General features: G+C 48.4%; 2 protein-coding genes across 4 annotated transcripts; one reads left to right on the forward strand and one right to left on the reverse strand.

Moving 5' to 3' along the window:
* Window positions 1–399: 399 nt before the first annotated feature.
* Window positions 400–2,120, forward strand: LOC127307781 (uncharacterized). 2 transcript variants are annotated; one of them, XM_051338561.2, is made up of 4 exons: window positions 400–539; window positions 623–717; window positions 1,671–1,749; window positions 1,844–2,120. In XM_051338561.2, the coding sequence occupies exons 1-4, from the start codon at window positions 537–539 to the stop codon at window positions 1,889–1,891; spliced, it is 225 nt and encodes a 74-aa protein (XP_051194521.1). In that variant the 5' UTR covers window positions 400–536; the 3' UTR covers window positions 1,892–2,120. The 2 variants fall into 2 exon arrangements, with proteins under 2 accessions (XP_051194521.1, XP_051194520.1); XM_051338560.1 differs by lacking the exon at window positions 400–539 and having other exon boundaries at window positions 617–717.
* Window positions 2,121–4,062: 1,942 nt separating this feature from the next.
* LOC127307780 (uncharacterized) lies at window positions 4,063–11,270 on the reverse strand. 2 transcript variants are annotated; one of them, XM_051338559.2, is made up of 7 exons: window positions 11,094–11,270; window positions 7,525–8,954; window positions 6,766–7,290; window positions 5,888–5,963; window positions 5,646–5,749; window positions 5,120–5,544; window positions 4,063–4,928 (listed from the first exon to the last, which is right to left on the reverse strand). In XM_051338559.2, the coding sequence occupies exons 2-7, from the start codon at window positions 8,924–8,926 to the stop codon at window positions 4,305–4,307; spliced, it is 3,156 nt and encodes a 1,051-aa protein (XP_051194519.1). In that variant the 5' UTR covers window positions 8,927–8,954; window positions 11,094–11,270; the 3' UTR covers window positions 4,063–4,304. The 2 variants fall into 2 exon arrangements, with proteins under 2 accessions (XP_051194519.1, XP_051194518.1); XM_051338558.2 differs by lacking the exon at window positions 11,094–11,270 and adding an exon at window positions 10,801–11,015.
* Window positions 11,271–17,326: the final 6,056 nt, after the last annotated feature.

Here is a 17,326-nt window from a genome sequence, read left to right on the forward strand (position 1 = left end):
TTATATACTTAGAGTAATTCTTGATAGAAAAAAAACGGAAAATGAGGCGCCTTACGGAAATGGGGAGGAAGACACGCTTTTCGTACTAAAATAAACTATAGACACTTTGTTCCAATTAATAAGACTTATAAATTTAGATAAAAGTCAAATCTTACATATTTGGTTAAATATATGGAAGAAAATACCAACATTTACGGTATTATAATAAGTACTCTAAAAATATACGTATTATGGTGTATATCTATTGCTCTTTACTGGTACCATAAATGTTTCTATTTTTCTAAATATTGGTTGAATTTTAAAGATGTTCAATTTTGACTAAATTTTTACGTTTGGAACGTTATAGATTTAGTCAAAATTTATAAACTTCTACCTGAGTCCCGCTGGGCTAGAACGAAAGATATCAGTTGTGAAGTCCAGTTGGACCCCCAGCCCAACCACTGAAGCTTCTTCTTTCTCCTCCTCCTGGGTTTGGTCTCGCAGAAGCGACACAGCGCGAGGAGAGGAGAGCAGGAGGTTCCGAATTCAGATCCAGAATGGTGAGATTGCCATCCCCGAATCTCCTATAGGGTTTTGCTTTCTGTCCGTGCTCTGACTCGACTCTACCATGGACACGATGCAGGCGGCGGTCTCGAGCCCGGTGCCGGTGGCCTGGTACCCCGCGCTGGCCGTCCTCACGGTCGCCGTCGGCCTCATGCTCACCGCCTCCTTCTTCATGTACGTATAGCCAACCAGCCCCTGCAGCTCCTTTCCTCCTATCTCTCCTCTGCACTCGCGCTTGTTTGGGTATTTCGATGTGGGTTAGTCAGTGACTCAAGTCTTCGATCTGCAATTAGAACCGTTTAGATCGTGGGCTGCAGTAATATGGATCTGGATTGGGTTTGTACCCAAACTGAAGTGCATAGGTAGAAAACATAGGGTACTGGGAACAAAATAAATATACATGTGCCCTGTATAAGTTGCTCAGGTAGTGTTTAGTGCAATTGCATCAATTTACTGTTGCTTGGTATGCCCTTGTCGGTAAAAGGAATGGTCCCTGTCGAAGGTAAAGATTGCCTTTCAAGTCATTCGAACTTTCAAAGGAACTGGGACAATTTGCGATTGGACCTCAGGGAATATGTGTGTAGTTAGTTTGCTATTTTTTGAGTGTGTTGCCGCGTATAGATTTGCGCATGTTCTCCACTCAATTTGCTGATATGTGTACTCATGTTTGCGCTTTGCGAGTGTGTTGCCACGCATAAATTTTCATGTATTCCTCTCAATCGACTGTTCGACAATATGTTTACTCATGTTTGCACTTTGCGAGTGAGTTACCGCGCATAAGTTTGCATGTTTTCCTGTCAGTCGACTCTTTGACAATATGTTTACTCATGTTTGCACTTTGCGAGTGAGTTACCGCGCATAAGTTTGCATGTTATACTGTCAATCGACTCTTCGACAAAATGTTTACTCATGTTTTCCACCCAATTTGTGAGTGTGTTACTGTGTATAGGTTTGCGATTCCTTTGTTATGAGGTGAAGCAGTTTTTTCAGTTTTCGTGTTGAATTACAGAGAACCATCTATATATATATGCAATTCTGCGTAGATTGTAGATGAGTCTGTTGATATAAAATATAAAAGACTGTTTGTCTCACCATTTTCTTCTTTCTCTGATCGTTTTGTATATCAGTTATGAAGCGACCTCATCCACGCGCAGCCGAAGCTTAGCCAAGGAGATCACAACCGCAGTTGTTGCTTCCGTTTTTCTGGTGAGCCTACTGAAACACCGATTGTTTTCATCAATCCAAAACTCCAAACGTGGAACCAGAGCTTGTTGATATATTAACGGAATTTGCTTCACAGGGTTTTGGATCTCTCTTCGTTCTCCTCGCAAGTGGTGTTTATGTCTGACGAGTGACTATAGCCTATACCTACATGGATGTGCGAGATTTTCTCCATGGAAGGGACATCGAGGATTCAAATTCTGTGTTTAAGCGTTGTCTTCTGTTTAGAAGTTTATATGTCAGCTAATCCTCTTTTCACATGTTACATGACAGTATTACAGAACAGATAGATCGAGGCGCTGTTAGTTACTGAATTACTACTATGGCCAGCCTAATAAATTTGCCAGTGTCGTGTATCTGATCCTGGCGCGAAAACCAACACTAGTTCGTGTGGGAGTCCGATTGGAATTGCGCTGTACCCCTAACTATAAATCTCCCTGTTGGGCGTGCCTCGTCTCTCCAGAAACCAAATCTAGCGACCCACACCTAATGAGACCGTCAGCAATGTCTGGTGGCGCCAGCTTGCCGTCCGGCTGTTTACTGGACCGCCGCGTGCGCACCGACTTTGACGACTACGATGAGGAAGACCTTCTCGCCCTGCAGCCGTTCACGATACTCAGATCCGTAGAGAAGAAGGCGTCCGGATTCTACTACTACCAGGATGACGCCGACAAGATGGTTCAGAGAGTACAGGTTGGGGTGCACCTTGCCGACACGCCGCCGGGTATCTCCTGCCTTGGCCTCCGAGGCGTCAGCCCGGTGACCAACATTGAAGCCGTCGATGGGAACATCATCGTCTTCACGACCACGCTCCTCCATGATCTCGGCCGGATCGTCTACCTCATCTACGACTCCGTGAAAGGGTCGGTCCACATGATCCCCGCGCCGGAAAGCCCCTCCTGGGTATTCACCGGCCTCACCATCCACATCCTCCTCGGGCGCCCATCACGCCATGGCAGCGATGACGACTATGCACTGGTCCTAGCGGGGAAGCTGGAGGACTTCCCTGGCAGTGGGCGACTTCAGGATGCTCTCTTAATGTGGCGTCCCACATCCTCGTCCTCGCCGCCGTGGTCCAAGATCAAGAAAGCATGTTTCCCAGCCGAGGCATCCTGCTGGGACGTGTACCAGGCCGACATGGTGTTCTCATACCGCGGCCGCGGGCTCTGGGTGGACCTCCTGCGAGGCATCAGCTACTGTGACTTGGATGCCCTTCTTGACAACTACAACGATGACGACGACCTCGTGGTGGCGTTTGGCTTCATCCACCTCCCTGTCAATGTCAAGCCCACGGATCACCACCGCGGGAGCAGCGGTGTGTCGTCGGAGCCGAAAGCCTTCCGCACCATTGGCGTCACCCAAAAGAGCCTCCTCAGGTTCGTCTCCATCGATGGCTTCCTCGAGGAGCACGTTGAACTCAAGGACCGCAGCATCAGCATCTGGACGCTGGGTCAAAAAGGGTGGGAACTGGACTGCAACATCCGCCTCGAGCTCCTCTGGGGTTTCAAGGGGTTCGGCGACCTGCCAAAGGACATGACCCCCATGTACCCCCTCCACTGCGCAGAGCATTCGCACATCGTTTACTTCGCGCTTGGCGAGTACCGCGAGAAGCCCATGGGAAGAACATTCATCAGACAACGCTACGTGCTGGCCGTCGACTGGCGGGCTCAGACCGTCCAGGCATCCAGCCTCGCGGACTGTTTTGTTGGAAGCCACAATCTGGACCTCGTCTCTAGTGATTTCAACTCCCATCTCCGCACCGTGGGGCTTGACCTCCATATCATGGTCATGGAGACGATGAAGCAGTTAGCTTTGAGCTCTTTGGACCCCTTTGACTATGATGAAGCAGCGGCAACCACGATCATGAAGGAGCGGCCATGGAGATGGCAAGAGACCTTGGAGGAAGAAGGTTGGAGCAAGTGTGGGAGCCGTGCTGTGCTTCCAGCTCGTTACTACTATGGGCCTTTGCCATATGGACCATGGTCACCTTAATCATCTACTTCTCTTAATTAATCTGCTGGCTTCTCACGAGTTTATAGTTAACAAAAACAAATAACCGAGAGCTCCCTTACACTTTCATTTCAGCGTAAGAACTTCTTTTTGGTCTTACAAGTGACCTATGCATTCACATCCAAAAGCAACTTGCTTCGCAGCCAGCTGGTTCCAAGTCCAATCCAAAGCCTGGCCTGAATTATTTGATCTGGCTTGAAAGATTCCGTAACCTGTTTGTATTAGATGCTGCTCACTAGCAGCATTTGTGCTCTAGCAATCCACAGTATGGCAACAATAAACAACCGATGAGCAAACAAAACATTTCAAGCAACTGATATGCACCATGTTCAAGTATCAAACCGCAATGACAGTAACATAACTGAACAAGTTATAATCCCACAAGACAAAATGCAGCAGTCTAGCTACCCATCCGCAGAACATAACAGCTTCCCAGATTCAACAAAATGCACATGATGTGCAGCTCTCAGGAAAAGCGAGCAAAAATCTAGCCGCACCCATCTCCACACTATAACCAACTAGGGTATTGCTCACTGGAGGCCTGCGGTGTTTGAGGGTAGCTCCGCTATCGGAGCGTTGCAGAACCTTTGGATGTCGGACAGAACACGGTCATCAGCGCGAGTAACAAAGCTGATGGAGACACCCTTCCCTCTGCTTCGTTGCACATGACGAAGGTATTGCACCGGTTGTGTCGGCAGGTCATAGTTGATGACCACAGGGACCTCCAACGCGTCAGCGCCACGAAGGTCAGTGGTAATGAGAACACAAGAGGATCCAGAACTGAGATCCTGGATGGCAACTTCTCTTGCCTGCTGGTCCATACCACCGTGGCTTGTTGAGACAGTGTAATCCCTGCCTCTCATCTTCTCGGCCAGTGACTTGACCTTCCGACGTGCGTTCACAAAGATGATGCATTGTGTGACCGCCATGGTGCGAAAAAGGTCACACAATTCATCAAACTTCGATTCTTCCTTCTCAACTTTAACATAGAACTGCCTAATGCTAATACCCTCAAGTTCTTCATCTTTCGGCACAATGACCTTCATAGGCTCATACATGCACTTCCGGCAAAGCTCGAGAGCTTCATGGGACATGGTGGTACAGAATACTCCAAACTGGATTTTGCTTGGGAGAAGCTGGATAATATCATAGATCTGCAAGAAAGATGGATGGTCATATGTTACAAAAAATTAGAGGCCGCCATAGAATCACATGAGCTTAACAAGATATATATTTAGAGTTTCGAATTAAATAGAACAAGGATGATTAGGGCATGTGATGTTTGGCAATGCTCATCCGTTGTGATTACTATACAGCTGAGCTGGTAGGAGGATGCAAAACTAACCTGGTCCTTCAAACCTCCTGTGAGTATTTCATCTGCTTCATCCAAGACAAACATTCTAATGTTATCTGGACAGAGTGCTCGCCTTCTCAGCATGTCAAGAACACGACCAGGCGTAGCGACGATGACTTGAACGCTGCTCGACAAAAATTGCTTGTCCCCACGAACGCTAGTTCCTCCAAAACAAGCAAGAGCTTTGACACCTAGCCACTGACCAAGTGATCCAATAACTTTCTCAGTCTCCTGTGCTAAGTCACGTGTTGGTACAAGGACCAACGCTTGGCATTCCGCAGATCCATAATCGAGTCGCTGCAGAACTCCACAGGCAAGTGTCACAGTTGTTCCATACAGCGACTGCTGAATAACATCCAGACCCTTACACAACGGGACGATCCCTCGTTGATGCACGGCAGAAGGCTTCTCCAGACCTTCAAAAAAAATGCATGATGACTTCACCATAATACATGTTGAATCAAGCAATAAGTGTTACGTGGCATCTCAATATGGTAACAGATAAAGTAGGAATTACCATATGCATATATTCCCTTCAGCAGATTTTCTCGAAGACCCATTTTAGTGAAACTGTCGTAGATCTCATTGTATGTGTTGAATTCCTCACCAATTTGAGTTGTCCTATATCATGCCATGTTGGAAGTAATCAAATATACATAGATATAATGAAATAATGAAATAAGTAGACCATAAGGTCCATAACCCTGACATAGACAGGAAGAGAAACAAATGGACGGAAGCAAAATATCGATCACATACCGTGTGGTCATCTTAGAAACATGTTGTTTTCCATCAAACTGAGCTCCTTCTGGTGCCGTTCCAGGCACGGCAACACCTTCAAAGACGATGAAAACAAAATCACATACTAGCAGAATATTTTCTAACCAAAAACTTTGATAAAGCAGGGCGGTTACCCTGTTCCCTCAGAAACATTGTCAAAGTTTAACAGTAAAAGGATTGGAACTAAACCCCTATTTGACTTGTCAGCAACCACATCAAAATCAATGTTAGCAAAAGGCATCGCTGCAGTCGATTTGAAACCGATTAATCAATATATAAAATGATTTTTTTATGGTACACCGAAGTACAGTTTGCTGGAAGCACTTGAGGAATACAAATCAGTTAATAATCAAAACTCCTACAATTTATAAATGTGTACTTTATCCATCAGGGTATGTTCCTTCCACAAATTAGTAAAGAAGTTATGGTTCTCCACATAACTCCAGTACTAATTTAAACTGCCTTTTTTTCACTTGGCATTTAGAAAAACAATAGCAGTATTTTTATGAGCAGAACTAATATTTCCATACACACAGCAACAAATGGACATCTCCCTAGTTGCGTTTAAAACTTCTTTCCTTCCTAGTTAGCATTTTTTGTAAAGCAATAATGTAAGATATTTCTCTAATGTTCATGTAGACACAACCCACCACAATTAGTCCACCTGTTGCCTATTTCTATATTCCCAATTGTGTCACTTGTACAGTTGTACTTGAAAATCACTTTGTTTTTCATTTTCTACAGAGACTGGTAATCTAATGCTATTTAGGCATTTTCCTTCTAAATTGTGACAGACAACAGGTTTGAAGGTATATGTACAATTATAACAATTTTATGCACATAGAATTCTGTATCACCTTCTGTCTCTGATATTCTAATCATGCACTCTGAACTTCCGCTGATAGGTTGTCCTCCTTCAGCTCCCAGAGTCTCTGCTGCTGTTTTTTTTCTCGTATAGTAGGTTGTACTGGTCCTTACTTTGCTGTGTTTTTTCTCTCCATCTCTGGATTCTTCAGTTGACTTTACCCCTTTCCCCAGTAGACCTGTTTCTGTCATTTTCATTTCTTTCTCATGTTCCTTTTCTAATGAACTTTTTGAATCCAACACGTTGCATGTTGAGGTTACAACCCTTGTGGTGTTACTGCTGCTCCCTGGGTTTATTCCATTATTCGCTTCCTCTGAAGCAGCTTGCTGCTCTGTGGATCCTTTTTCCTTGGGATATCTTTTTCTCTCGTACACAATTTTTATAGGTGGCTTCTGTATACTTTCATGGGCACTGTCAGAACTGGTATCCGCAAACAAAGTGGATGCTTCAGTTGATCCTTTTTGCTTCCGATCTCTTCTTCTTGTGTATACATTTTTTATAGGTGGCCTCTGTATACCTTCATGGGAAGATCAGAAATGATGTCAGCAAATAAAGTGTGAACCAATTGTTAATGTGGCCAGCAAATTCAAAACTCACATGATAATTAATTACATTTTTCAAGAACTGAGAATTCATTCATTTTCTATATGAAAATACTTTTATCCCATACGCTTATAAGTAATTTCAATTTGATTTGGTAAGGAATTTCTCATAGAGTAACAAAGTTCACAAATATGGAATTTTCACTCACCTCTGTAGGATCCTTCAATCAAGCTTGTTGAACTTCCACTAATGGACTGCCCACCTTCAGTTTCAGAAATGTATTCTGTAGTTTTCTCAGAGTCCGTTCTGGTGCCTGTTATAGCACTTGCATTGTTTTCTTTGTTCTTTCCATCAGTTCTGAATTCTTCAGTGAACTTCGGTACTTCCAGCAATGTAGCTGTTTTCCAGGTCTTCAGTTCCTCTCTATGTTCGTTGTCTGAACAACCTTCCAAACCCAACATCTGATCACCTCCTGTTGAACTTTCATAAGTGGATCGCCCCCCTTCTGCTGCTTTCTTCAAGTTTGTTGCGGTGGCCGCCACACTCGCGTTGTTTTCTTTGATCGCTCCATCAGATCTTAACTCTGCAATGAACTTTGCCACTTCCAGCAATGCAGCTGCTTCTGTGGTCTTCAGTTCTTCTTTCTGTTCTTCATCTGAGCAACCTTTAATATCCATTGAATAATTGCCTGCCGAAGTTACCCCAGTGCTCTCTGAATTCATTTCTTTACTCAGTGTTTTTTGAGGCACCTCAATACCGTGTTCGCTTATGTTTTCATATTCCATCATGATAATACCACTCCGTTCTTCTAATTCTTTCCTTTGCCCTTCCATCCTTTCTGCTTTGTCTTCGATCATGAACTTGACTAGTATAGAAGACCATCCAAACACAAAGGGGTACGAGAACGGAGAACCAACCAGACTTCCTAATGCTATCCTCAACCTAATAGGCTCCTTATCTCCACTTCCCAAACTTTCCTCATCTACCTCAAGCAACACTCCAACTGCAGATGCAACTTGATATAGCTCCTTCCAGTTTCTGTATGTACCTGGGACCCCATAGACCAAAACCCACTCTCGAATCAAGTCAAACTTTTCCCCAGCACATTCATCCCACCTTGCTACTGTGAATTTCACCTCTTTCTCATCCAGAAATGTTTCTACATTGGGAGGCTTTAAACAGCTTATTAGGTCATCCTCTGAGTTGAAGGATGCTGTAAAGTTCTTTGTACCCTCTCTCCTTATCTCCCAGTCACCAGTCAGTTTCCAAAACTTGTTTAGTTCAGTTTTCACTCTTGTCGGGTTCAAGTTACTGGTATTGGATGTGATCAGCAGGGAGTGATGGTAGAATTTCTCGTTCTCAACAACTTCATCTGAAGGTTGAATCATGTAGAAAGGAAACATTGTCGAGTGTCCAAATAACGGGGCCACAGTAACCAGTTTGTCTTTTATCCTGCATTGATCCAGAGTGTGTGATGTCTCCTTACAGGCAAAGCACTTCTTACCGGACACCATAGTTTGTTCTTGCTCCGAAGCAGCCTTATATTTTCGACCATAACGTCCCATTGCTTGTGCTGCAATCTGTACTTCTTCGGCACTTTCTGGTACCATGTGATGCCCTCTTGTTGTTTATATCAACCTATGCAGGAGCGTGTCCCAAGAAAAGAAAAAGAGAAATCAGGATAAGATCCTTTTGAAGAAATTAAATGAGAGCACAGGAAAAAGGTTATTTTCTAGTTAAAATAAAAGAAAGCTTTTATGGACATATCGACTATATCTATATAATATGAGAGTATTGAGAGAACCAAGTGCTGGCTTCATGGCTAGGGCTCGCGGTGGTGAACTCGCCCACCCGGGTTCGAATCATAGGTGAAGCTTTCCAACTTAACGGGGTGCTATCCTCGTGAAAAATCGCTGGAGAGGTCTCATTTACATCACAATATGGTTTTGCAGGCAAGTGATATTAACACACCGCCACTATAACATAGAACCCAAGTATACCAAACAAGTGTCTCAAAACTAGTGTTTTTGTTATAAAATTAAATACATATTAAAGTATCCCGCGGTGGTCGCACTGGTGGGGGTAGAGAGCACAAGCTGCGCATCCAGGTTGAGTCCCCGGGTGTGACAAGGGTCCAATTACACCCCTTAAATTTTTGTTTACTGTATAAAATTCTTCTTTTGCCTCATATAGGGAACAATTGGTCGTTTTTGGTATCCAAAAGATTTACAAAAGAAAACAACATAAACAGTACCATGCACTTGGAAGCAGTATATGTCCACCTATTTATCTCACTGTGTAATATCTAGGAAACAATTTATAGTCGCATTCTATTCTCTCACAGTAATTAAAAAGCGGACCAGAGTGGCACAGGTCTATGATAGCGTGAAGCATTGAAGGACACCCCAATTTTGTACTAAATTCTTGTACGAAAGCTCACGGACAAACTCAATAATAGAAACCATAGCATATTACGCACTCAATAACACCTACAAGAACATCCATCATACCATGAAGATACTTTCAGCACCCAAAAGAAGATAAACATCACTTAACAGCATTAAATAAAACAGTAAAGACATGTCAAACAATCTAAATACAAAATTCTGGTGATGCACAACCTGCATAGAACCTTATAAGTAAAAAAAAAAGGTCAAACCACGTGCGGTGCGGAGACCGCCGCCAGCCTGCCACGTGTGGATTGACTGTTCACTCGGGTTAATCCACGCCGTCCAATTCTAATGGCCAGAAGACCAAGTTGCCATGTGATGGTGCTGATCCCTAGAACCACACCATCAGGCTCCAGCTCAACTCCTCCAAATAAAATAAACTACAGGTGGCCATCATCAGACCCGCTAATGATCCCCCTAAGCCACACACTCATTGTATAACAAGCTCACTATAAATTTAACAGTAGAAACCACAGCATGCCACATACTCATAACACCTAGAAAATTTTCATCACGCCGTTAAGATACCTGGAAAAACATAAAACACCACTTGACAACATTAAACAAAACAGTAAAGACATACCCAACAATAAAAATACTACAAGATTTGACCAAATAAAACATCATAAATACCAAAAAGAAAGGTCAATCGCTTGCCGTGGCGGAGACGCCGCCACGTGTGACCAACCGCTCAATCGGATTAATCTACGCCATCCGATCCAAGGGCCAGAAGACCAAGTTGCCATCAGATGGTGATGGTCCATAAAAACCACACCATCAGGCCCCAGCCCCCACTCCTCCCAAATAAAGTAAACCACAGCAGGTGGCCATCATCATCAGACGGACTAATGGACCCCAAAAACCAAGCCAATCATTGTGTATTAAAGTACAGGTGAAGATTGCGCCTTTCTCTACAAGAAGAGCTGGGCTCACTGGTGCGCTATGGAGATTGCGCAAAAAAGAAAACGAAATGGAAGATGAACTGATATTAGCGGTAGTTTGCGAGCACAGCGTGCCGGCCGGTGAGGCCTGACCTCAACGGGTTTTCCTGTGCCTCCGCCGCTTCGGAAGACGAACGTCGGCGCAGCACCAGGGGGCGGCGGCGGGTGGCACAGTTCAGGGCGAGTTAGGGTTTTGAGGACATGGTCGGGGCGGGGCGGCGGCTGGGCAGGGGAGAATGGGGGGCGAATGGATGGATCGAGAGTATTTATTGCGTTTGAACTGGAGGAGGCTCGTAGCTAGGCTTGTGATCCAGTTTTGGTAAGAAACGCCAACACTTTCGTTCGTCCTGAAATGCGAGGAGGGAGGTAGCAGAGCTCCGACGTACCTCCTCCAGGCATAGGGCGGCGGCGCACGGCGGCGATCGGGCCGAGATATTGGGGAAACCAGGCAAAAATTATTATTTTTGGGGTCTAGATTGAGGATGGGCGATGAATCGGCGTCTCGCCGGCGGTAGTGGACTGTGAGACGACGGCAGACAGGCACCGGACTGAAAACGGTCGTTGCGCTGGAGGTTGGACTGAGTTCAGCGGATTGGTGGGAGAGCATCTGGCGGTTCCCCCTCGTCGCTCCCGTGGGCGACGGGAGGGAACCCTAGCCGCCACCGGCCCAGACTCCTCCCCCTGCTCCTCCCTCCCCTCGCCGCCGCCGGAGGGCGTCGTTGGGCAAAGCCCGGGCGCCGGCGGCGGCGGGGATTCCTCTCCCCCTCGCGCGGAAGCCTTGGCGCGGGCCGATGCGGCCGGTGAGGGCGGCGCGCTTGACGAGGGCGCGGCGCGGCTGCCTCAGCCAGCCAGCGTGGCGGCTTCGTGGCGTGGCGGCGCCCCGTGCTGGAGGCGGCGGCTGCCCTCGGGCAGCCACCAAGTCCGGCGGCGGGCGGCGCGGCCAAGCTGTAGGGGTGGCTAGCGACGGCGACGACACTGGGATGGCGGCGACGGCGCTGGGGCGACGACGACGGTGCTGGCGGTAGGTGGTGCTAGGCGGCCGGAGTTGACGCCATGGCGGCGCGGGCTTGCTGGCTCGGATCTAGGCCCTTTGGGCCCGATCTGGGTTTGGCGGGCCCCGGCCGTCCTGCCCTCTTGCACCTGGGTGCGGCCAGGCACCCCGTCCTTCTCGGCTCCGAGCGCATGTGATGCTGCTCTGGTCGGGTTGGGCGGAACCCTACGCCATCTTGGCGTGGCGGCTCGTGGCTGTTATCACCAGAATTTGACCGAGTCAGAGGTGGGCCACGATTGAGAAAGACTTGAAGATATACATGGAAGGGAAAAACAAGAATTGGCCTTATACACGAAATTGGGCTGAATTGCTCATTGTATCTGTAATATAGTAGATCGTATCTTTAAGTTAGAAGTTAGAGTTTTACCTGTGCACGGTGGGATATTCCCACGTTAGAAAGTCCGCTGGACTATAAATATGTATCTAGGGTTTATGGAATAAACAACAACACAACGTTCACCCCAAAACAAACCAATCTCGGCGCACCGCCAACTCCTTCGTCTCGAGGGTTTCAATCGGGTAGCGACATGTCGCCTAGATCGCATCTTGCGATCTAGGCAGCACAAGCCCCACGTTGTTCATGCGTTGCGCGTACTGAAGCGTCTTTGATGGCGCGCAACGTAGTTATCATAGATGTGTTAGGGTTAGCATAGCTCTTCGTATAAACATGCTTACGTAGTGCAACCCTTGCATGTCTAGCCGCCCTCACGCCTATCTCAGGCGTGGGGGCGGCACCCTGCTTGTTCATCATCTAGTAGATCTGATCTGTTACGATTGCTCCTTGTTATGCAAGGATTAGTTTAATATCTGCAATAGTTAGGCCTTACAAAGGGGGGAGGATCCAGTGGCACGTAGGGTGGCGTTCGCAAGTCCTAAACAGGATGTTCCGCGGATCAACATCATTGTTGGTTCTTTGGCCTTGTTTAGGATCGGCTTATGAGCACCGTGCGTGGCCGCGAGGCCCAACCTGGAGTAGGATGATCCGATTATGCGGTGAAAACCCTAAATCGTCGTAGATCTCATTAGCTTCATCTTGATCAAGCGGGATCACCAAGTATTCGTGCACCCCGTACGGATCATGGGTGGATCGGCTCTTTGAGCCGATTCACGGGATAACCCGAGAGCCGATCGAGGCTCGTATTTAATGTTTACGTGTATGCCATGCAGGAACATAAGCGAGGCATCCCCATCACCTTCCTGACCAGGTATAGGTCAGGTGGCACGCCCTTGCACTTCGCATCGCCGCGTGTGACCAGAAGAGCATTGCGGGCCGTCGCTCGGAGGGGTCTCAGCCAGCCGCAGCTCTAGGCTCTTCCCGGCTCTACCGTGTTGACAGGCCGCTGCCCGCCGGTGGGTTTTGGCGATCAACACATTACGGCACGCCCGGTGGGACAATCGTCTACATCAACCACATCGCCATCTACATCTGAGATGGCGACGGACGGCACGCCAGTCACCTACGAGGAGCTGCCTGCTGAGCTCAAGAAGAAACATGACGAGATCAAGGCCACCCTCGAAGCCGACCTCATCGGCTCTTTTCGAAGAACCCGTACCCATGGCATCGGATGGAAGGGGTTCTCACCACAAGGTGCACTCGATGGGATAGATCTCTCTGCCCCGTCGGAGGAACGCACCAGGGCCTGCGGCAGGAGATCAACTACTTGGTGGCTCACTCGCTACACCGCCACTCGAAAACTTGGTCAAAGTGTTGGAGCGTCTCGCTCTGCGCGCGTGATCCAGGAGATCATGAGCCACCGCACTCGCCGTCAGGACCAGCTCTCGGGACACACCAAGGAGAGTTGCCACTCCAGTCCCGTCCACCGCTGCCATATGCGTTGGCGGCACCACTGAAGTGCCGGCTACACCGGCATTCGTCGTCTACAAGATCGGTGGTGACCCTAGTAACTACCAGTTCTTGGCTGAGGCGCCTAAGGAGATCCCTCAAGGATACGCGTGCACGTATGTGCCAGATTGTGGCAACTGGGCACTCTCAAACCAGGCCACAACGTCAGGGACTCCGGCGCAGACAGGAGGGACGTCAACGACGTAGCTTGAGAAGCGTACGTGGCTAACTAAGTACGCCACCCCGACGAAACTCCAGAGCCCAGCTCCTGCGGTTGGCTCGAGCTGGAAAAGCAAACATGGCTGGCTAAGTACGCCACCCGGCGAATCTTCGAGAGTGCATCTCCTGCGCAGCCAAAGCACGGCGGATCAGATCGGTACCATGCCGAGAGACCAGTTCGGCATTATGCCGAAAAGGAGGGCAATCGGCTATTCTAAGCCGTACCCCGACGAGTACGAGATGATCCCGCTGCCACCTAAATATCGGCTCCACGACTTCTCCAAATTCGGTGGATCAGATGGCTCCAGCTCCATCGAGCACATCGGCCGATATTTGGCGCAACTAGGACCGGCTTCGATGTCGGATCAGCTACGTGTGAGGCTCTTTTCACGGTCCCTCACAGGATCGGCTTTTGGATGGTATACCTCTTTGCCAAAGAAACTCCATCCAGTCTTGGAAGCAATTGGAAGAACAGTTCCATATGCAATATCATTCGAAGCTTCCGAGTCTAGCATTGCCGATCTAGCACAATTACGTCGAAGCGCAGAGAAACGGTGACAGAGTACATCCAGCGCTTCAGGAATCTTAGGAACCGATGTTATTCGGTTCGTATAAGCTGAAAAGGAAACGATCGAGTTGGCGGTAGCTGGCCTTGCAACACAGCTCAAGGACATGGCCTCCCAAGCAGATTATCCCTCGGCGCACATGGTTCAGAAACTATCGGCATATGAACAGCGCCACCCAGACTGTACCAAGACAAGTTCAAGCGTGCGATAGTCATGGTCGATACGAGAGGAAGGTGAAGTGCTGCGGGAGACCAAGAAGTAGCGATGGCTGAATGGACTCGGGGAGGAACCCTGTGTCCTGCAAATGGGTAAAGCCACCAGGGCCGCCCGGGGATTTGATTTTGACGTGACCAAGATCGAACAAATCTTCGACCTCCTGCTCAAGGAGAAACAGGTTGACGATTCCTGAAGGTCTCAAGTTCCCCACGGCGCAAGAGCTAAACGGAAAGCCGTGCTTGCAAATTCCACAACTCGCTTTCACATGCCACCAACGATCGCAGGGTGTGGCGTCAGCACATCCAAGCGGCGATAGAGAAGGGGCGTTTAATTTTCAACCAGTACGCCATGAAGGTAGACACCCAGCCCTTCCCCGCCGTTAACATGGTAGAAGTCATCTACCCCGAGGGCTGCCAGCCAGGTCCCACGTTCAGCATCAACATGGTAGGACCTGGGAACCACTCTGGCAAAGATGGAGATGAGGGCAGCTGCTCTCATAGCAAGGATACAGAGGAGGCCGCTCCACGCGATCGGCTCCATCATGATGGCAAGCGCTACGTTACAGAGGGAGAAGTGAAGAACATAAGATATCAACGACCTCTCTCGATCACCTCCTCAACAAATATGTGAGACGGTATGACCAACGCCGACGGTCCAACTATGATGATGAAGGAGATCGTCTGGCTAGAGAAGCCAGAAGACATCGTCGGCAGGATCGCTATGAGGAGGAACACGAGCGCCGTGCCACGGACACATCAAGGGAGCAAGATGACAACGCCAGACACTGGGACTGCCCTTTCTTCAGACACTGCTGGGATTCAGGAATGAGCCGATTGCCCACAATCGGCAATTGCCCACAATGCAACGAGAAGAAGAAGGAGGCAGCCAACGTGTCTGTGTTTGAGCGCTTAGGGCCTCTCCCACCACCAAGCAAACGTGCTGAGTCACTTCGTTGGGCAGATCTTGAGGATTCCGAAGACGAAGGACTAGAAGAAGAAGAAGACAGGTGCCACCGTCCGAGGTGGTGCCCTGACGGACTCAGCCGTTCACAAAAGCGCAGGGTTCAACGTTTGCGCGGCCTGGAGGAAGCCGAAAGGTTATACCTGCATACGCTAAGGAAGGCACGGCCTGATGCGGCTGCGAAGGTTCAGCGAGCCCTGGATGAAGAGGGTCGTCCACGGAAAATGGAGTGGCGCCCCAAACAAAGGAGAGCCGATGATGAAACATCGGGTGGAACGAACATGGTGTTCATCCTCCCTTCGAGTTCGGTGCCCCGGGGTTAGATGAGACATCCGTGGCACAACTTGATTTGCGGCCCACGGCCGGTTATCTTTGAGAAGCCACGAGATAAGAGCTACAGGCATACGAAGGCCCTATACTTACGAGGGTATATCGATGGGAGGCACTGTGAATAAGATGCTGGTGGACACCGGAGCGGCGATTAACATCATGCCGTACTCTATGCTACGTCGGCTAGGACGCTCTAGCTCGGATCTAATCAAGACCAACGTAACATTGAGCGATTTCAACGGCCAAGCGTACGAGGCACAAGGAGTTACGAACGTGGATCTGACCGTAGGAAGGAAAACTATCCCTACAACGTTCTTCATCGTCGATAGCACGAGCGGTTATCTTTGTCTTCTTTGGGAAGAGATTGGATCCACGCCAAGCTCGTATTCCCTCCACGATGCACCAATGCATAATACGGTGGGATGGAGATGAGGTAGAGGTCGTCAAGGCGACGACTCAGCCGAAGTTTCAACGGCTGGCATGAACGCATGGGAAGCGGCAGGCCAAGAACCCCTCTCGAGGCATCAATTTGGACGATTGCGAGCGTATTGATGTGACAAAGGGAAGGGTTAAGCTGGTTTTATCCACCGGCACGACCATGTAGTCGAAGCAAAGCGACGTGCAACTTGGCGAGGCTGATCCTTGTGATCGGCCCCAAAGGTATGAAGGGACATTACGGAACCTTCAGTCAGCGCTCCAATCATTATGGAGGCCGATCCCAGCAATCGGCCAAAATTATCCTCACCACATGTTCTGCTTGTGTTCACCTTTGACCCTATCAAGAGCCGACGTGCGAATTACAGAGCCGATATCTGCCATTCTTTAACAGATTCGGCTCGGGGGGCACCTAAATACGGGAACAGATGCAGGGGTACGTGAACAAGATGCAGGGGTACATGTGTGCAATGAATGCGGGGGCTGATAGGAGAAAATCGGCGGTAAAAAAAAATTTTACAGCCGATGCAAGGGCATCGACTTTAGAATTGAGAGGCAGCCGATGCGCAGCCATCGACTTTAGTGGATTTATGCAATTTTTATCGAGCCTCCACCAGATCCAGGCTAACGGTGGTACCTTCTGTTGCCTCGAGTGAGTAAAACAATGGAAACTTCTTCAGCTACTTCAAGCCGATCCGGGTTCCTGAACCTCTTTGTCAAGGATTTCCAATCTTTGGGGCTAGTTCAGTTGAAATGGAAGATTATCGGCTGTTGGAGGAAGAAAGAGGATCGGCTGTGGCGCATTCTCTCTGACATTCTCGCCCCGAGTAAGGCTCGGGGGGCAGCAGGCTCGAGTAAGACTCGGGGGGCAACAGGCCTAGTGGGTACTCTGTTTAAAGAGCCGATGGGGATGCCATCGGCTGATTTTTCATTGCAGCCTCCTTCACAGATGATGAGTATTAAAAAGGACTATTGGTTTTGGTTGGAAGAATTCCAAGG

This window comes from Lolium perenne, chromosome 6 (assembly GCF_019359855.2).
Source record: "Lolium perenne isolate Kyuss_39 chromosome 6, Kyuss_2.0, whole genome shotgun sequence".
NCBI lineage: Eukaryota > Viridiplantae > Streptophyta > Magnoliopsida > Poales > Poaceae > Lolium > Lolium perenne.